The 21,694-nt window shown below is 42.9% G+C and overlaps 1 protein-coding gene across 2 annotated transcripts in view; it reads right to left on the bottom strand.

Annotated features, from left to right (window-relative positions):
- LOC146796529 (actin, cytoplasmic 1-like) overlaps nt 1–21,694 on the bottom strand; it is a 95,002-nt gene that overhangs the window by 39,621 nt on the left and 33,687 nt on the right. For both annotated transcript variants that reach the window (XM_085629145.1, XM_085629144.1), the window contains exons 2-3: nt 14,086–14,214; nt 1,253–1,468 (exon numbers count right to left, since the gene is read on the bottom strand). In XM_085629145.1, the coding sequence (XP_085485271.1) occupies nt 1,253–1,468; nt 14,086–14,208 (339 nt within the window). In that variant the 5' untranslated portion in view covers nt 14,209–14,214. The remainder of the gene's footprint in view (nt 1–1,252; nt 1,469–14,085; nt 14,215–21,694) is intronic.

The following is a 21,694-nucleotide window of genomic DNA, read 5'->3' as shown; positions in this document are numbered from 1 at the left end:
AGACACTACTTTTTACTTTTTGTTTAAGCACTCTATGAGAGTACAAGTATTTTCCATCTTTCTCCCTAGTGTGCCTCTCTTGCTTGCTCTGTATTCACGCGCATTTGCTTTGCTCCCCGGGGCCTTTGCACTCTACATTGCGCTCCTTCTTGTTCATTTGCACCCTCCTGAACCCTATGTATTGCTTCCTCCCACCCACTTCCTCCGTGTTGCTTTGAAACCCCCATGATGCTTCACAACACATGCGCCCTCGCTTTTGTTGTTCCTCCACCCAATTTACATCCATGTTGCTTCCGCTACCCCGCCCACCTACTTTCCCACAACAAACAAACCCAATTTCACTGATTGTTTTCTTTTTATTTGCTAATCTGATTTGGGTCAGCAAATAAAAAAAAACTCAGCTATATCATTTTGTAGGCGTGCACATGCGTGGTGCATGAGTCTAGAAAAAGACATGATAGGCTTTTTTTATATAGTGATGCTGCATAGCATTATGGATGCTGTACAACATACCTAAAAATCACTGACAAAGCCAATAGGCCCCAAAGGCGAGAACTATTGACTTTGCTAGTGCTTGTTTCTCTAGGAAGCTACTTATGGAAGAAGTAGATTTCCTAACTTCTTGAACCACTCCTTCAATCAGTCGAATTTAAGGTCAGAAAGTGATTTTCTGTATGAAAATACATTTGCAAGGGAGTGTAGACAACTGAAAGAATATTTTTGTGAAAACTAGATAAAGAAAATAAATGAAGCTAAGGAGGAAATATACATTTTCAAAAGGTTGTGATCTCTTAAGGTATGGTTGTCGGTTAACACATGCTTCATATTTTCTCTTTTGGGTCTGGGGTTCATTAGTACTTCTGAGAGCAGGGTATTCCTCAGGGGCAAGATGCAGCTCGTTGTAAAAGGTTTGGTGCTTAATCTGACAATGTGGGCTCCTAAGAAGTACTCCCAAAATGCCAGTCAGGGAAAGCGAACTCTGGATAGGGTGGCTAACTACACCCAACCAAACAACAAAAGTGCACATACCATTCTGTAACTATTTTTGCTAACTAGAGAAAGGTGAATTATTGAAGCAGTTAGTAAGTCCAGAAAAGACATTTCAATAAAGACAACCTGTCAGAATTCCTGCAAGGAAGACTCAGGTCATGGAAAGGAAACCTGTGAACAGCAAACTAGAGTAAATGGAAAGCAAAACATGTTGGAAAACAGACAGAATAGTAAAATCTTCAAAGCAGGTTGGAGCAAGCACCTGTGTCATCTTCTCTCTGTTGGCCTTGGGGTTCAGGGGGGCCTCTGTTAGAAGTACAGGATGTTCTTCCGGGGCAACACAGAGCTCATTGTAGAAGGTGTGGTGCCAGACCTTCTCCATATCATCCCAGTGAGTGACAATGCCGTGTTGAATTGGGTACCTAAGGGTCAGGATACCACGCTTGCTCTGAGCTTCATCACCAACGTAGCTGTCTTTCTACCCCATGTCAACCATCATGCCCGAAGAAAAATGGACAGGAGAAATGCGCAGAAAGGAATCATTACTCAAATTTTCATAAATAGTTAAAAACGTTTGAAAAATGTGCACAATACGTCTCATTTGAATTCAGTGCTTAGTTTGAGCTGTGGTTTCCTGTGCTCGGCACCAGCACTTAATTACCAGCACTGGCACTTATGACATTCTGCCACATGGTGGCACTGTTTTTCTAATTTAGAGATCTAACAAACTACAGGGCAACCCAATATACCTCAAGGGACTGGGTATGATTAATATCATCTATGCATATGTACCTTAAGGGTTTATTCAACCTAACATTCAATGTTTTAATAAGTCATAGAAATGAACAATGAAACATATCAACACAGGGACAAATTCATAAATGTTGTATTTGTAGAATGAATTTCAATCAAAACAACTACCTAGCAACACTGTCACTACTAAAATTCTTTTACATTTCCATTAGCAGTGCGACACCCTCTTGCAACCATAGCTGAGTCACAATTTGCAAGTATTTGTCACTCAACACCTTAGCATAGGTATGACAATTATATAGATGTGCATGTCACGCAAAATCTGACAAACATTTACAAGACGGGTGTAAGAAAGTCGACGTTTCGGTCTTTAGTTGGTCAGTCCGATCCATAAGACCATCCTCAGGACACAGCGTTGCTTAGTTTCCAACACTTCTCTTTTTATCCAATAATCCAGTCTCTTTGAGCACGCCTCGATATCTACAGTGACTAATTCATAGAATGCGAATTACGAGTGAATCGTCTATGGAATGAATTCAAGCTGCAGTGGCTCCCACGTTCACAGTCCGCTTGCCTTTAATTTAGAGATCAGCACAACAACAGTTGTTTATTAATTCAATATACATTAAAAAAATGACTACCACCTGCCGCCCAGGCTATTCTTACATCTTTGGGGGCCTGGCATAGGATGAATAGTCACAATAGTAGGTGTGTGATGGTTAGTAGTTGTGTTTGTGCTGTCATTGGCAATGGGTGGTGCAAGCGGCAGTGACCTCCTAACGAGGGTCCTGGCACTTATGTTTCTTTTTTACAAACTAACCACTGTTTGAATTGAAGAACAAACACACACAACCTTAAGAAACAGGGTTCCTCTTCTGAGACGTGTCTGAATTGAGGTGAACATTTAGAGTAAGCTTAAATTGTCTACTCTAATTCCCACAAAGCTATGAACATTTTTGCGGTTAATAGTTATTACCCTAAAGACAACTTAAGATCTTAAACCATGGCTGGTGAATGGCTACATTTGGCCCTCTACACAACCCCACTGAACATTTTCCCCAGAGGAACTTTCTGTTTTTAAAAATGAATAATTAAAGTGCCCGTCTCCTTTGTTGAGTCCAAACCGCATTAAAAAGTGAAATAAGATAAAAATCGTATAACACACAGTCTAGGTTTAGTAGGACTTCTTGCCAGATGAATGCCTTGCTAATTAACACTGAATTTTTAAACTAGCCTTCTGCCTATAGCTATATAAAACTAGTGAATAGCTAAGCAAGCACAGGCAAGCTTTAGGATTTTCTACGTATACATGTCCTATTTTCATCCCTGTCTTTGTACTTGCTAACTAGAATCTAGGATTCCGTTCAAATTGCATTGCACACAAAGCTATTTACAGGGCCGGCTTTAGTGCTGGTGGCGCCCTGTGTGACAATGTTTGTTGGGCCCCCCCAATGACCATCTCCACCACGGGTTCTCTCACTAGCACCCTTTAACAGTGACCAAGTCTCCATAACCACACTCTCAGATGCATTGAATTAGTTATATAGCGCCACTCATACCAGTGTAGGGTGTCCGAGCACTTTGCATCACACACACATTACACAGAGACAATCAATCATACGTGTGTAAATCAGTGTGTAGGAAATGTTACATAAGCCAAAGGACTGAAAGTGTAGGATTCACATGTCATCCATACTGGTAGGCATTATAGTTTAAGAGTGCTTGGTGTGGAGAAGCACAAACTCGGAGTGGAAAAAGAAACAGCATAGTTGGGAGTTTTCTTTAATAATAAGAATCGATTTCTAGCCAAATTAACCCTTTTTGCAACATTAATCAATGTTCTAATAATGTATACTTTGCAGTGTGTATGCAGTTCTGGGATGAAATTTAACTTCCTTATCTTCTTGCTAGCGCAAAAACATGTACATGGGTGAAAGGGGGGGGGGGGGGGGGGCTCTGCCGTAAACTATTGCGAGGAGCTTTTATATTTGGACTTCCCCAAGTTACAAAAATTACGTTTTCAAACCACTTGTTTGTTTCACAATCTCCTCTTCAGTTCTAAAATTCTTGCTAGGGGAACGTGTTATCTTTGTAATAACATACTCACCCATGGTCAGACTCTAAAACACTTTTTTTATTTTATTTGCCTTTTTCTTCTTTAAAAAATTATTAAATTTGTGAATGATAGTTCTGCCCTTTACTTTCTGCCTAATTATGTATCATCATCAGAATACTTTATTTGACAACTTAATGCCTTGAAAGTGAACAGATCGTACAACAATACATTTCATTTACACAGTAAAAAAAAACTAAAGTATTCCTGATATCAAGCGCTATAACCGTGACCTAAAAATACAATATAAACGGAACATTATGAAATACAATGTGCAAATGAGCAAGTTCATTCAAATACAAATGGTCCTTATTTTTTCCTAAAATCCACCATAAGTATTATATAAAAATCAAGTACAAGAAAGCCTGCACAGACAAATTCCTAGAGGGTTCCGGTATGAATATGTCTAATGTCAAACCGGAAGCCAAGACCTGATATAAAATAAGGTGCCAACCTTTTTATGAAGTATAAGGCACGATAAGCAACTGAGACGGATTCAAAGAATCCCTAATGATAACATTCCCAATATCGGGCCAGAAGGCCACGATCTAAAGTGCATATAGTGCATGACAATGTATAAAATGCAAAGTTAAAGAAAGTGAACTCATACAGGTATTGTAATCCCACATTATAAATCATAATGGGCCTAAAGATAAAAACATAGAGAAGTAAAAATCAAAACATAATGAATAATTGGAAGCCAACTTTTTCCTACACCTGATGGCTCCAACTAATAAAAAAAAAAAAATTAAAAAAAATTGAGAGTACGATGAAATACAGTAAGGGCGGCCTTACTTTAGCGAAAAGAAAGCCTTTAAGAACAGTATTAAATATAACAATCACAGGGACTTTACATGTATACATACATCTAGTTTTTGGCTCATGATAAAACAATCGTAAAAGCGTCCTTGACTGACAATCATCACCCTCCTTCTCTTTCGCGGATTGCCCAGGACCAACTCAGAAACTTGGCGACCCCTATTATGGTGATGGAGTCGCCGCCATTTTTCAGAAGACTTTTAGCTATCATTGCAGAGTTCGTACCCCAAATTTCTGCACAGGGGTTTAAGCCACTCGCTTCTGGGTAAACGGTAAGCAGGGACAACATATAAATGATGGTCAATATTTTCAACTAAATCTGGGCAAAATGGACACTTGTCTCCCTTGCCAATTGTCTAGTTGCGGGTGAATTTCCTAAGGGGGAGAGTTTCTACTTGAAACTGGTGAAACAACCTGCGATCTCTAGGTTTCGTAATTAAATCCCAGTAGCCTTCCATCCGGGGGTCATCTTTGAAGTCCAAAAAAGCTCTTGTCAGTGAGGAACCACCCATGAAGGAATGCCTCCAGTTTTTAATTAAGTCCAAAAATGCTGCTTTATATGATACTTTCATTGGGAATACAGCCGATTCAGGGGACACCCATAAGTCCCTCATCCCCATCTCAATAAGTAGAGTTTTAATTCTAGAGAGCCATAAAATCTTATTTGAACGATCCAGACCCCTTATTTCAAATAAAGCATTAGCAAATGGAAGTAATTCTGGGACAGTCCAGAGCCTTCTCCAAAAAGCCAGCATTCTAAAATGAACAATGTCCTCGATTGCATTGCATCCCAGGTCAAGAAGGAGGGGAATACGGGGGGTCGATCTGGGGAGGCCCAAAATAGATCTTAAAAACTTGTTTTGGGCCAATGTTAAGTCAGTTAAATTGCTACAACCCCAAATCTCAGCGCCATAGAGTATGGGTGGTATGATTTTCAGGGTGTACAATTTTACAACTGGAGCTATTGGCTTGGTCTGGGAGAGCCTATGTTCCTTTAACAACGCCCCAGCTAACTGGGAATGTTTCAATGCAAGTAACTTCACCTGGGGGGACCAACTCAATTTTTCTCCTATGGTGATACCCAGATAGGTGAATACGTTGGCCTGTTCCAGGGGCTTCCCACTCATGTAGACTCTTGCAGAAACAGACCTTTCCCCAATGGAGTACCATAAATTTGGTCTTTCCCACATTAATCACTAGCTCATGATCGCTACAGAACTCCTCAAAACGGGACAGTGCCAGCTGAAGGCCCTGCCTTGTTTTCGATAGAATCAGAGTGTCGTCGGCGAACATGAGCAAAGGTACCCTTTGTCTATCCAACATGGGCGCATCTGTGGGAAAGTTATCAAAGTACTGTACCACCCCATTAATAAATAGTGAGAAAAGTGTTGGGGCCAGGACGCACCCCTGACGAACGCCCTTCCCCACACTAAATTTCTCAGTGACCTCACCTGGTTTCCCCCTACCGAACCTGTGCATAATTAGAATTGTGGAGTTTAACCACAAAATCCACCAATTCCTTGGGCATCCCTAGTCCCAACAAAACTGCCCACAATTTAGAACGCAGATTTTAAATCTATGAATGCTGCAAAAATCAGGCCTTTACCCAAAAGGACCTCCTTCCAATAGAGCATAACAAATCTGAAGACTTGATCTAATGTCCCCATGTGAGCCCGAAACCCTACTTGTAAGGGAGATAAAATGTTTTCATTAGTCATCCAGCTTTGGATCCTGCCCAGAAGGACCCGAGCTGTGGCTTTTTGTAGGGCATCGATAAGGCTAATGGGCCTATAGTTGGCCGGAGCGGAACGGTCCCCCTTCTTGTAAATCGGGATAATTTCCGCCCCGGACCAAGAGGGTGGAAATGGAATTCCCCCCGCCAAAGAATTAATCAAGGTTGTGATATAGGGAACCCAAAGATCACTATTCTGTTTAAATAAGTCTGGGGGAATGCAGTCGGGCCCAGGTGCCTTGCCGCTTGGAATGTTCTTTAATACCACCTCAACCTCCTTGGTGCTGAACGTCAAGGGGGTATCTATACTTATAGATGGAGAGGTGCTTTCCCTCTCCGTACCCTGGCGATATTGAGCTTCAAAAAAGGCAACCCAATGGTGTGGATCCACGTTATTGTTAGGAGTGATCAGCCTTTGCCCATTCCCCCATTTTATTAAATCCCAGAACTGGGTCATATTCCTCCCTTTACATGCCTGCAGCAGCTACTTCCATCGCTCCTTATCCCAGTCTCTTTTTGCAATTCTTAAGGTGGATTTATAAAGTGCCCTAGATTGTTGGATGGAAGCGTGGTTCCTAGATTTAATGGCATTAACAAGAACTTTGTGGGTGGACCTGCAAAGATCATTATACCAAGAGGTGGGTTCCAGCTTACGATTCGCTCTTAATGGCTTGGTGTTTACAAAGTACTTTTTCAGACTACTAAAAAGCTCGTTATGGATTGTTGGCAAGTTAGCTTTAAGTGTCTCCTGTGAGCCACAGTCATTCATTTTCCCCAATGATCCTGTCACTAATGCCCTAACTTCTAACACACTTTTTTCATCAAGGGCCACCTTGTCCCAAAGGACCCTTCTCAGATCGTTTCCCAGTATTACGTGGTTAGAGCTGCTGTCAAACTCCAGAGTGGCTGTAGGGCCAAAGCTCAAACTTTTTAGTGTGAGTACCAAGGGATCATGGTCGCTTTCAGGGCGGGGTTGTATTTCCATGTCTAAGACATGGTGCCAAAATTCCACTTTTACTAGGCTATAGTCTATCCTGCTTTTGTGGCGGCCGTTGTCAAAGGTTGCCCCTCCCAGTGCGTCAGACTTAGTCCTACCATTGGCTGCCCTAAAACCCCATTCCAGGCACAACCCTTTAACCTGGAGTGCAGCCTCGGTCCATTTTTTAATAGGTTGGAGGTCCAGCTGTGGCACCCCCCAAAGACAATCCACCTCCTCACTAAGCCTACCATCATCAAAATCCAACGGCTCGAAGCATGTGTTAAAATCTCCAGTGATGATCAAGTTGATTTTATAAACACCCTCCGCTAAGAGGGTCTCAAGGGCTGCAATAACCGGAGAACTCCTGCCCCCCGGTTGACCTCTAGCGTAAACGTTAAACAGGAGTAGATCAAGGCCTCCTGAAGATCTTACTCTTATAGCGAGAATATCGGGATTGTCAAAGGGAATCTCGTCCACAGTTATCCCCTCGTATTGCCTAACCCAACATGTTAGGCCTCCCCCTCAAACCCTTATTTGCCGGTTTCGAAAAAGTTAGGTAACCAGCATGAAACACATTGTCCACTGACCAGGTTTCTTGAAACGCCCATATGTCCACTCCATTAATAAAGAATGACCAATCTACTGACCCAATTTTTGATTCCAGACCCGCTATATTCCACGAAGAAATAATCATAATTTCTTTCTGCGGGATAGGGAGCTGGCACCCAGTGGCAACATCAGGGGCCAAAGAGCGACTAACCGGAGTCATTAGGGCAGTGGTGGGAGCCAAGGTTTGGTCCCTAAGGTCTACTGGGTTAAAATGACTGGTAGTGGGTAATACTCCTCCTATCTCAGGACCTCCTATCACTGCTCCCCCGAAGGCACCCACCCACTGTCAATCTATTTCTTCAAGTGAAGAGATGGCATCAAAACGATTATTAAACTGAAAAGAGGTGACTGGCCTAAGGTGATTACGTTTGACTGGACGGGCATCCCTGTTTCTCTGGAGCGAGTACTGTCGGTAAAATAAACAAAGGGGGAGTATGCCAATAGAGGCCCCTACAACTGGCGCATGACCGGCCGTCTCTAAAATATGACGGACCAAACCCGGGGGCCTGAAACTCAAAACTACACAATCCTCTTTCAAGGTTTTAGCAGATTGGCCAACCCATTCAATCCGTCTAGCCATTTTAAATTCCTCGAATAAACCAACCCCAATGTCTGTCACTTTATTCAGGTGATGTAGGGCCTTATTTTTAAGAGAGGACCAGTGTTCTTGTGTGCCCAGAGGAAGGGGGGGAACATTCACCAGGATAATCGTATAGGGGATCGCTTCAGGGGGCAAGTGAAGGTGGGGATGCCTCGATTTACGACCAACATCACTGATATTATTCGACCCCCGAGGGCTCATTGGCACAGATGGAACTTGGTTACAGATTGTCTCGACAATACTTGGCCCAGTTGGCTGGATGATCCTTTCACTACCGGCTATATCTACCCCAGCCACATGTATTTTGGCTTGTACCTTAGCACCACTCAGGTCCTTATGAATATCCCCCACTGAAGCCAAAATGTTACCAGTAGTGACTACCCTGGAATACAGGCCCTGGTCCTCTTGAGGTAGACGTGCCAAGGCATCCTCAATCCTAGCTAGCCTATGGTCGACAGAATCCAGTCTTTTGATGAGTGGCTCAAATAAAATGGCTAATTGCTCCTTAAGAACAGAAGGAAAGTCATTACCACTCGTGAGGTGGTTATGGTCTGTAAAAACTTTAGAAGAAATGTCAGTGGATACAGTACTTGAGCCACCAAAAACAAATACCACGTTCGTGGCAGTAGGAGGAAAAAGAGGTTTAGGTTTTGTGGTACAACGCCCCTTCCTTGCTTTTTTCTGTGGCGCTTTATTAGATCTACCCACCACTTTCATCCCTCTTGTTGTTACTCCAGCGGGGAGGCACGAGAGACTGGGTGAAGGTGACGAGTGGTGCTCAAAGTTCGTAATAGATGGACTAGGCAGCCTAGACCGAGGACAAGTGGTCGAAGCAACTACTTCAGGTGATGACCGGGTAGTATGTAAAAGTGGACATGACGTAGCACCCCCCCTAATATCCTAGGGTCTAATGAAAGTCATCGTTCGGTAGCCTCTATTTCGTGGATTAAAACAGATTCCGCTCTTTTTAAAAAAGTGTCCAAGGTGCCAACCACCCTGTCGCCCGTTTTTCATTTATTCATTATAAGGTGCTATGCAACCCACAGTGCACCTAGTGCAGCAGGGGATAGGACAGAATAAATACAGATCTGAACCACTCCTACCTCATGTGCCAACAGATCACAGAAGAGACGAGGTAAATAAGGTGGCCCAGCCCAGCTTCCTCCGGCCACAAACGGCCCCGCCCTTGTCCCGGGCTTTGCCCGCGCGCGTCCCGCGCTGCGGGGCACCAGGAGCGTTTTTATGCTCCCCCGGCGCTGCCTGCTGACATCAAAGACAAGCGCCTGGGGTAATTATTTATTTACTGATCTTATTTTAATATTCACATTTGGTCTTTGGGGTTTATATTGTTGTGCCAGGGATTTGTTATTATTCTTTTTAAATGACTTGTCAAATAATAGCACAAAGACATTTAAATAGAGGTCCTCACAGATAATCCCGAGTCAAGTATTCACTATAGAGTCAGGTATTTTACTAATTAATCTCCTATTCTAGCCAACACAAACAAATAGGGGAAATGGACACTCAAGATATCACACTCCTATCAAGGTTCACATTTCCCATTGAAATGATAATGCCCGTAAGGAGGACTCCATGCACAGCTGCCCAGTGTCCCATAAGCATCGTGAGTTAAGGTAACAAAGTCAATTGTGAGACTAGGTGAAAAGCAAGGCGCCAAATCATATTCAGACCTCACTCAAGCAGCTTCGGGATCTCCTTACACACATATAGGATTAGATACCACCATCCCCTGGCAAACCAGTCAACGGTGGCCAAGAGCCTCCCATGAGTGGTACCCTGCACAGTAACCTCCCCTCTGCCCACAAAATACTAAGGTTTCATGAGTTTGTCAACGCCCCTCTAATAAGTTTGGTAATAGTTAGTCTTGACTTAGTGCTTGCAGAGCATTTTAACCTTTCTACAGAGACTGTCCAACCAATACTTACCCAGCTGAACCCTTAGATCTAAGTATTCTGCACAAATTGACCAGCACGAGGAGAAAAGGAAAAAAAGCAGAACTGGTCTGAGCACAGGAAAGCAATACAACCAGAGTTTAAGTTTTCAAGTGATCTACCAGGAGTTTCGAAAAATATGAAATTCACTGTATTCATACCAGAAATGGAGTACCAACAACTACACAAAGTTTCCATTCCCTCCCCCTGTTAACTGAAGCCGCCAAAGGTCAGTTAGAAGCACCTATCTCTATTGAGGAGATAAGAGCCCAAATTAAGAGGGCAAAAAATAAGAAAGCGGCAGGTCTTGATTCTCTCCCTAATGAGGTCTATAAATTGTTAGTAGAAGAACTCCTGCCAATTCTCCATACACTCTTTAACGCAGTTTACAGTACCTCCGGGGTGGTCCCCAGATCATGGAAAGAAGCCATAATAGTTTTAATATTGAAACCAGGAAAGAATCCTCTGGTGGCAGACTCTTATCGTCCAATCTCTCTGCTAAATGCGGACTATAAAATCTTTGTGGGCATTTTAGCAGAGAGATTGGCAAAACTGGCACCAAATCTAATAAATATAGATCAGAAGGGTTTCATGGTCGGGAGATCTATCCAGGAACAAACCCAAATCTTGATTGGGAATATTGACTTGGCAGAGATCAGAGGTGACCACTTGGCTTTAGTGGCCTTAGATGCCGCTAAGGCCTTTGATCGAGTATGTTGGAGCTTCCTATGGGAAGCGTTAGAGACAGCAGGTATAGGCCCGATATTTATTCAGACCCTAAAAAATTGCTATGCTGGGGCATCGGCGAAAATTCTACTAAATGGTTCTCTGATCCCCAGCTTTGAAATAAGGAGAGGAACAAGGCAGGGATGTCCTTTGTCCCCTCTCTTGTTCAATATATATATTGAACCTTTGGCGCAAATGATTAGGCTGGATAAAGATATAAGTCCATTTGTATCACAGGACTATGATAGTAAAATTGCACTTTACGCCGATGATATTATTATCTACACCAGTGACCCCAATACAGCGATTCCCCGGATTGAGATATTGCTGCAAGAGTTCGGTGCATTGTCAGGATACCTAGCAAACCCGGATAAAACAGAAATTATGTGTTGGAACACTACATATAGCTTAGGTTCTGAGAGTGGGGAGTTTAAATATCTCGGAATAAAAATAGTGAATGACCTGAAGAAAATACCTCTCCTAAATATAGCCAAAATCGAAAAGGACATAGATTATCTCTTTGCTAGGTGGAAGAACCTTCCTATGACGATATATGGAAGAGTAAACCTAGTAAAGATGTCGGTTCTTCCAAAATTGACATACCTCTTCAATACGATCCCCCTCACTTCTCCACCAAAAATTATTAGTAAAATTCAGGGCAAAATAGGAAGTTTTATATGGGCGCAGAAGAGTGCAAGACTTTCATGGAAAAAACTAAGAAGAAAGCTTCTGAAGGGCGGCCTGGCCCTACCAGATATTAATTGGTATCTAATGGCATTCCAGTTCAAGGGCACCAGGATGCTATTAACAACTCTGGTAGAATCTAGATGGGGCAGGCTGTTGGGGGAAATGATTTCAGCAGAGGTGGATTTTGGACAAAGTGGGTTTCTGTATAAATTTGGGGCCCCCAGATTCTTTAAACGTGTACGCCTCAAAGTTCTGAAAACTGCTTTATTAAACTGGTACAAAATAAGGCGAACTCTGGGTATAGGCTATTACTCCCACTTTGCTCCAATATGGGATTCACCAGGGACCCCAGAGTGTCTGAAGGACGGCCTTGCTATCCCTATAAGAAAGGCGGGTTTGGGGAGATGGTCCGACCTGGTAGACTCAGAGGGGGTACTCCCATGGGAGCTGTTAGAGGCCAAGATTGGCCCCACCCTTTCGAGGTTCAAATACCTTCAGTTAAGATCATGGCATGAGGCAGAAGTGAGTGAAATCAAAGGGAATTGGGACATGGAGCATCTATTTCAGGATCCACACGTAAGGAAAAAAGAAATATCCCTATGGTATACAAATCTGCTCGAGGCGGAGGATAGAGAGATCCCGCCTCAAGCATCGGTGTGGAGCCCTCTCCCTCAAGCCCACCCCATCGAAGCAGGTTATGAATCTTCCTTTAAGTTACTCTATAGATATATAAGGCCTGCTAGGCTGAAAAAAACCATTTCTTTGTGCTGAATAGGCTTTATTATACTCCTGCCAGAATTGCTAGGTTTGCCCCGGTCCCGACTCCACAATGCCCCAGATGTAAATATGACAAAGCGGATGATATACATATGTTTTTTGATTGTATAGAACTGTGTTCATTTTGGAGGAATGTGGGGGATATCTTGACTCTTATTTTTGATATAGAATTGGAAGTTGATGTAAACCTTGTATTCTTTGGTTCAAACGACTCTATAAAGGAAGCATTGTCCCAATTAGAAAAGGGATTACTATTATATCTAATTATTTTGGCTAGGAGAGAGATATGTCTAAGGTGGAAGGACCCGACTCCTCCCAATAGAGAAGACTGGGTAAAAGCCGCGCTGAATATGGCATGTTTGAACCAGGAAGACAAGACAGAAGTAGACGGAAACATCTGGTCCCCCCTATTAGTGTGGGGAGGTCGTTTGCAACTGATTAATCGCTAGTGCCATGAAGGCTGAATCCTGGTCCAATGATTACACCTATCCTCAACAGCGTGGGGAAGCCCAAGGGGGCAGCGACTAAGGCAGTGAGTCAAAGGGCGCCCAGTTTTTCAATTCTCGGCTTGTAAAATCTGCCTAGGTTTAAAGGTGAGATGAGGACAAAAAAAAAAAGACAAAAAAAAAAATATATACTTACCCAGCTGAACCCTTAGATCTAATTATTCTGCACAAAGTGATCAGCACGAGGAGAAAAGGAAAAAAGCAGAACTGGTCTGAGCACAGGGAAGCAATACAACCAGAGTTTAAGTTTTCAAGTGAACTACCAGGAGTTCAGAAAGATATGAAATGTAATGTTTTCATAGCAGAAATGGAATACCAACAACTACCATTCCCTCCCCCTTCAGCAGAGAACGAGTTCCGTTGAGGAGCATAACATTAAGTACAAATTCATCGTAACACCTATTGCAACTCACCCCGTGCCTTCATAATTAACGGCAAAATTAGGGACTGATGGGAAACTGGCTCAGAGTTTGAACCACTTCAGACTGGTGGGGTATGGATCCTTTTCACAATGAATATGGCGTTCAGCTCAAGCATGGAGCACAGACGAATTGAGGTTCATAAGTTAGAATAAATAAAATAACAAATGATACATAAATCTTCAAAGATAAAAGCCAATCTCCCTAATTTTGACTGCCTATAAAGAATTTGCCTGTACCAGTCAATTTTTGGGGAAATGTTTCAATGGGGCCAGAGATGCATTTTATCATCATTTATGTGATAGAGAAACGCTATGGCCTAGTGCTGCTGTAGTTTGTCATATTTGTTAACCAGTGCACTCAGAAAATAAAACAAACAGCCAACCTAGACCATTCGCTCAATGCAAATGAAGAGCACATACTTGCTGTTTTGGGCGTCCGACAATGGTTGGAAAGGCAACACTTGGAGCATCATCTCCTGCGAATCCGGCTTTGCACATGTGGGTTCCATTGTCAATGACCAGTGTGCCAATATCATCCTTCATAGTGATCTGTGGATGGGCCAAAAGTCACTGGTATTGTTAGCAGCATGCACATATAATGGACATGGGAAACTGGGGCGTGCAATGTAATGTTCAAACATGTGTCACTCATTCTGCCCCATATTACCTACAGAAATATTGTCATTGGAATCAAAAGCAAGTACAGATGCTAAAATATACGATTCTTCCAGTGTGTTCAATATTAGGAGAAACTATTTTGCTCCTTGGGATGAGGCTTTCTAGTCTAAATTAAAACTTTTGATTTAGGTACATTTGCTTGTATTCCTTCTTTCTGTGTCGCCAGATCCATATCTATATCTTCAATGATAATGTGATATACAATTGGGACAGACTAAGTGGTGTCTGTAAAGAAGTGAAACAGAAAACCCAAAAGTATTCTGAACTCTGAAACTATTGATCTAATAGAAGACTTTGGCAGTATTTAGCTGCATGAAGCAATCTTGCTGCCTTCCTCCCTCAAATGTCCTTGCCACGTGTGCCCAAGCTCTGCTGCCCCCTAGGGTGGTATCTGCCTGACAGAGGCTCCCATCACAACATCAAGGCAACATTATGGACTCATCTCAGTTTCTGGATAACTCACTGTCCTTGCACCACCAGCCCCTTTGTGGTTTCTTAGGCGTGCTTGATCCTGGTAGTGAGTTCACTTCATAGACGCTTGTTTGTGACTCTCATGAATACTTATCTTGGGCGTACGTGTACCTCCACCTGCATCATCATTTATAATTTTCCAAAGTTACTTCTGTTGCAGTTCTCCACTTCCTCCCTTCCTTTTCCATCCTGAAAGGCTACTGAGATATTCAGTAAAGCCTTGTCCAAGAACGCACGAGGGAAGGGACCGAGGTGAATGGCCAAAGTCACCCCAAGGTAATTATTTATCCATTCATTTACAAACCTATTTGACTACATAGTGTAAACCTAACAGAAAGGTGTCAATATTTTGCTGAGTGCAGTGGAGCACAGCCACTCAACAGTAATAGGAAATGCCATTAGCCATAGGAAAGTGTTTCAGGAAGAGAATTTAATGCATGAAAAAGGTAAAATACCACATGCTCTGCCTTTCAGTCAGGTGCATTAAGGTCCTCTCAAAGCCAGACTTATTTATTTTATTTTATTTATTGAGTTTTATGTAGCGCTAATAAGACCCTTACGGGTGACAGAGCACTTTACAAGTAGGAACATGGGTACAATGTGCTACAAATGGTGATAATGTACAGACATGATATTGATCACAAAGAACAATATTTACAAATATAAATATAAATGATAGGAGTAGCAAAAAATTGGTCGCTCATGAGGATAAGGAGGTAAGAACCTCATTTTGATAGGAATTTGTTGGAAAGTAGTGTTTTTACTACTTTCCTGAAGATGGAGGTTAATGGGCTGCATCTGAGCTCGGGAGGAGACTAGTTTCAAATTGTGGGGGCAATTTCATTTGCTTGTAGGTTTTGTTTTTTGATTTTTTGTGGTTTGAGTAGTAAGGAGCTTGTGCTTCTAGAGGTTCTGTTCCCACCCAATAATGTCAATATCTGTGTCAGATAGGAGGGAGTATTGTGGTGCAGCACTTTGTGTGTCATACAAGCAATTTTGAGGTAGAGCCTGGCCCCATAGGGTAGCAATTTCAGGGATTGCAGGTCGAGAGTGATGTGATCACGTTTTTTGAGCCAGTGATGATCCTAGCAGCTGCATTTAGGGTAGCTTTTAGGGGTGCAGGCTCAATTTCCGGAAGGCCCACAAGGGTGGCACTACCATAGTCTAATCTCGATAGCACAAGAGCTTGAACCGCTGTTTGTATGTCTGCCAAGGGGAGGAGAGGTTTACGTTTCCTTAGGATATGTAATTGATGGTTAGCTCCTCTTGTGGCATAAATAATGTATTGCATGGAGAGAGCTTTGTCTAAGGTTATACCTAGGGACTTAGCAAAATCAATGATATGTGGGATACAATTCAAGGCAGTAAAATGAGGGAGCCAGTCTTTGATAATGGGGGCAATGGTGGTTTGTGAGATCAGTACGAATTCTGTATTGAGGGCATTGAGTTTGGGGTGATGATGGGTCAGCCAATATTGTGTTTGTGTCAGGGTGTTTTTGAGGATATTGATGAGAAGAGATTTTCAGATACAGTTGGGTATCGTCTGCGTACATGTGGTAGGAAATGTGTTCGAGTTTGAGGATTTCAGTTAGGGGCTCCATATACAAGCTAAACAGTGTCGGGGAGAGAGTAGAGCCGTGGGCTATGCCCAACGACACTGGTGACCGGCCAGAGAGAGCATAGTTCATTAGGATGCACTGAGATCTGTTGTGGAGAAAAGAAGAGAACCATTTTAGTACAGTGCCGGAGAGACCTATCCTGTGTTCTAGAAGGTTCAAATGGTTATCATGATTGACAGGTCTAGAAGAATAAGTAAGCAAGATTCATTCTGGTCGAGAGAGAAGAGGGCATGATCGATAATGTGGACCAAGGCCATTTTGGTCCTATGACCCTGTCGGAAGCCAGACTGACATTGGTCGAGCAGTTGGAAATGCTCAATGTGATCACAAAGCTGTAAGTGTACACATTATTCTAAGAGTTTGGCTAAAGTAGGGATGTTGGAGAAAGGGCGGTAATAATTGGGATCAGACTGGTCGGAGTTGTTTTTTTTAGCATACAAGTGACCTACCTGCTTTTTGAGGCAATCAGGTAGGTTGCTTTGAGTGAGTGAGGCATTGATTATCGTGGTCCCTAATGGGAGTAGGAGGTGGATGGACTAGTTGAGGAATTTAGAGGGGAGAGGGACATTAAAGTGGTTGAAGTGGTTGAAGTATTTAAGAGATGACAAAATGTTTAGGATGTAATTTTCTTCGAAGGTTTTGAAGCTAGACCAGCTGGCATTATTTTTGGGTGAGCATGGAGGGGTTTCTCGAGCAGCCTTCCTAATCATGTGGGGTATGAGGTGCATAGCATTCTGTATTTCGCTGGAGAGTAGCGTGGTTTTCTAAAAAAAGAAGGTCGCAAAGGGTGCACAGTTAGGTAGTGTTTTGTTGGCTGAGGAAGGGGGGGTTCGCTCTTACGTTTCGTCTGGTTTTGGATAATTTGGAACAGCTTTTTTGGTCGATTTGATTTTGGAAGTAGGTTGCTTTAGAGTTCCTGATGTGCCTATTGTAAATGCTATTTTTGTCATAGGAGTTTGAGGTTGGACAAGGAGGGGAAATGTCTTCAAGCTCTTTCTGCAAGTCTGAGGTGACGACGTTCCTCGTTAAGGTCACAGTTGAACCAGGGGTTGGTTTGTTTGGTCAGGATTCCTTTTAGTTGTGTAGGTGCAAGGGTGTCCATGATTTTGAACATGGAATTTATATAGTGCTCGTTGAGGTCAAGAGTGTTATTCATAGTGGTGGGCGGGAGTGGGATACCGCCGCTAAGAGCCGAGATAGAGAGTAGGTTAATGTTGTAGTATCTCGGACCCAGTGTTTGGCCCCTAGAGATGGTTACCCTTACTGAGATACAGAAGATGATGCAGTGGCATAGCTTTTGAGTGGCAGTGCTTGAGACAGTTTTGTGGCTGTGCGTGGACCTGTTTTGTGGTTGTGGATGGACTTATATTGTAAATGTGATCCCTTAGTTTCATGAGGATGCACTGTCTACAGCAGCACGGTATTTATAGCGCAGGTGGGTGGACAGGGTGATGTATGTGACTTAATGAAAACTGAGAAAGCACATTGCAGGAAACCAAATTTTGAGAAACCAATTTTAAGCAAATACTAATAAATTGAAAATTAAAGATTACAATTTGAAGGAAAGATCATTTTAAGGAAAAGTAAAATATTATAATAAAATTTGGTAGATTTAGGGGGAGTTCGGTCTGGGTGATGTTTAGGAAGAGATGAAGGGTCTGTAGGTGTCAGGGATGGGTGGAGTTTAGTCATAGAAAGGAAGTTTTAGAGTTCAGGAATGGAGAGGTTTATTAGGAATTAAGAATGGGTGGTATTTAGTGGTTCACCGATGAGTGGAATTGAGGGCTGGTGAGGGGGTTTTAGGGTCTAGGGGTGGGTGGAGTGTAGGGGTCTCGAAGATTTGTTTGGGTTCACAGATGGCTAAAGTGTAGGGCTGATAAGGGTTTTTAAGGTTCAGTGATGGGTAGAGTTTAAGGGTAGTGAAGTGTTTTAGGCCTCAGAAATGGGTCGAGTTTTGGGGCGGTGAGGGGCTTAAGGAGAGAGAAATGGGGGAAGTTTACAGGCAGAAAGAGTGTATGGTTCAGGAATGGGTGGAGTTCAGGGCAGTGAGGGGGATTTTACGGTTCAGGGATGGGTGGAGTTTAAGGGTGGTAAGTGGTTTTAAGGGGTCAGGGATGCTTGGGGTGTAGGCGGAGAAAGGTCTTTTGGGATTCAGGAATGGGATGAATTTAGCGTCAGGATGGGTGTAGTTTAGGTGTCCTGAGACATTTTTTGGGCACAGGGATTGGTGGAATTTAGGAGTAGAAAGGTCTTTTAGGGTTCAGGGATGGGTGTAGTATAGGTTTGGTGAGGGGTTTCTAGGGGCCAGGGGTGGATTGTGTTTAGAGGTTGTGTCAGCGTCAGGAATGGATGCTGTTTAGGAACTGTGAGAGATCAGCAAATTAAAAGCACTGGTAGTAAATGTTTGACAATGTAAGGCATAAATCCAAAATATTTCCTCCTGAAGTAAAAAACTGAAATGTTTACCTCTTACAAAAACGTTTCTGAAAGTAAGACCAGCAACCATTGCTTTTAGAACTTACAAAATGCAAAAGGGAATTCTAGAGAAAAAGAAGGAATTCTATTAATTGGTTTTTATGAACTGGTAAAGGCTATTCCACCTACAATTTTTAATTAAGCTCCCTGACAGATAACACGGGAGTGGAGAGGATGTGGCGCAGCAGGCAGAGCTGCAGAGCTTGGGATCCTGGTTAGACTCTCGGTGGCGCCGTCGTGCAACATCCTGTGATTCTATGCAAATCACTTAATCTCTCAGGGTGATAAATTGTTATATAAATATGCTGCAAGAGAAAAAGGCAAAACTTTCTGAAAATGTACTTCCACCAAAGTGGATGTTAACAGTATTTCGGCGGCTGGGAAACTGATAGGAGAAGCAGAGAGGAACAAGCATTGGTAAATGCAGGAAAATATGCTACAAACAATAGAAATGGAGGAAAGGTAAGTGACACACACAGGAACCAATAAGACTTCAGGAAAGAGAGGAAGCAGGATGTAAATCCCTTTTAGGTTTATATTAAAAACAATAGATTTCTCAAGCACAGCGCAAGCGCTGTGCAGGCGAAACCTAAAAAGGAACTGATATGAGCATGCTGGGTGGCACCTACATGCGGCTCTAAATGTTACTGCCAGGGAGGGGCAGAGTCGACGTGGAGCTGCATCACCCCAACTACTGGTACGCAGGTGCTTTGCTGGAAAATCTTCCATATCCAGTCTGGCACCTGGGGATATTCTAAGGGTCAAGAATCTGCGGTTAGAAGTATCAATCAGTTCTTGGTTTACCCAATAGAGACATTGATCACCGATGTGTTTCACCTACTGCAGAGATCTGTGTGCATTTAGAACTCTCGATATAATCCTGTCAAAGGGGCTAGGGGTGAAAATGCACTTGCTGGTGTGATCTACATATAATATACTGGTCGCAGGTTTGAATAATCATGAAATATATTTTAAGGTTAATGTGCCTGCTGCAAAGGCTTGTGTATAACCAAGAGGTTTGAATTCTAATTAGACAGAGCAGAACAGTTCAATATTTTGCAGGGATCCTTGTGCAATGAAACAAGCTACAAGTTCTCCCCCTTGTGGTGTTCGTTCTCTGGGCTAGATGGGTGCCACAACAGTTGTGTTGAACCAGCAAGGAAAACATTTGAATCCTTACCAGGCTGATTGAAAAGTTCATTTTTTGAGATGGATAAAAAGTATCATTAGGTTGCAGAGGAATTAACACATAATCATGTTCCAAAAGTAATTCAATTGGCTGTGTGTGGTACATAAAGAGCCAGTGTTAGTGCAATGATAGACTAGTGCCTGCATAGAACTGACACATGTTCATATGGGCTTTTGCGCCCCAGAGAGGAGTAAGAACAGCACCGGCCGTGGCAAGATTTGGGAAAGTGTATGAAGCATGAGTCCCTACACCATATCCCGGAGATCATAGAATCCAAGGCGTGGATTGCATTGCCCAATGGAGCCAAGTGTATGATTTACAACAACCCCCCCCCCCCAAACACGAGTTGGAAGAGGGGGTGCGTCGCCTGGGAAGTTTTGGAAAACCGCTCTAGAGGTTCCCGTGGGCAGTGAAAAGCACTCCTTTAGAAGCGGATTGTGGTATTCTATCTCTGGATCCCACATGCTGGAATACACCAATGAGATGTGCAGCCAGAAGCTGACTTGGAACAAACCAGGTATATGACGAATGCCAGTTCGAACTGGTTCTGGCTGATCCCCGCGTAAGAAAAGGATTGCAAAGAAATGCTACAAGTGGACAATTCTAAAAGAGCTCTTTGTAGGAACTAAAACTGGACAGAGATTCCTTCCAAGACTAAAAATATGGAAGCAGACATATAGTGAATGGCAGAAAAAACCTGGGAAACAAAGACAGAGAGATTACAGCAACTGCCATGGAAGGCAATAAACATACCATCCTTTCATGCCCAATCACAAATATAGGTTCTAAACAATTAGGGGCAATGCTGATTATTCTACCCAGAAAGAAGAAATCAGCTTGAGCTAAGGGTGGCAGAAGCGTATGGGGGGCTTAGTAAAGTCTAAGCCAATTTCGTAGCAAAGGCACTAATACAAGAAAGAAAATTGAGCCCCCTTCCTCATGGTTAGGTAGTAAAATACAGCCATAATTGTAGTATAGAGTTCCTTCACACCCCTGGGCGCCAGTGCCACTGCACCTGCTGCACTGTTGATAGCAGCACCCCTGATCTATGTGGCTGAGAAAACCACTACCATGTTACCTTCTTCTGCCAGTGGTCCAGACAACATCCTCTTCCAAACTCACATAATGTCAGGGATCAAAAGCTATATATAGCCGCCTCTCAGGTCAGAAATGTTTCCAGTGCAGTAACAGCCAAAGGTACCGAAGTCTTCAGTCTAGCAAAAAAGAAAGGAAACGACGGCTCGGCAAACAAAAAATCGGGAACTATGATGAGAAATAAGCAAAACTAAAATCCCTAACTACAAATACTCACAGAAAAGTGGGCTCTGGATTGTACTTCGGAAAGAGCAGAGTGGACCAGGAGATAGTGACTTCCAGAGAAAGAAGACCCCTCCCCTCCCCCACCAGAAGCCCTACCGAAAAGCACATAAAAGCGCACACCCATTCAAGAAAGTAAATCTTGAACATGTTTCTTTCTTTCTTCCCAATCACTTTCCATGTTTCCCTGTCTGTCTTCAAGGGCAGGGGCATGGCCACCAAGATATCTCATTGCTGACCAATGAATCAGAAGCCACAGGAAACATGCCATTTGCTTTGG

The sequence above is a fragment of the Triturus cristatus genome, chromosome 10 (genome assembly GCF_964204655.1).
Source record: "Triturus cristatus chromosome 10, aTriCri1.1, whole genome shotgun sequence".
Lineage (NCBI taxonomy): Eukaryota > Metazoa > Chordata > Amphibia > Caudata > Salamandridae > Triturus > Triturus cristatus.
This window is presented reverse-complemented; position numbering and strand designations above follow the sequence as displayed.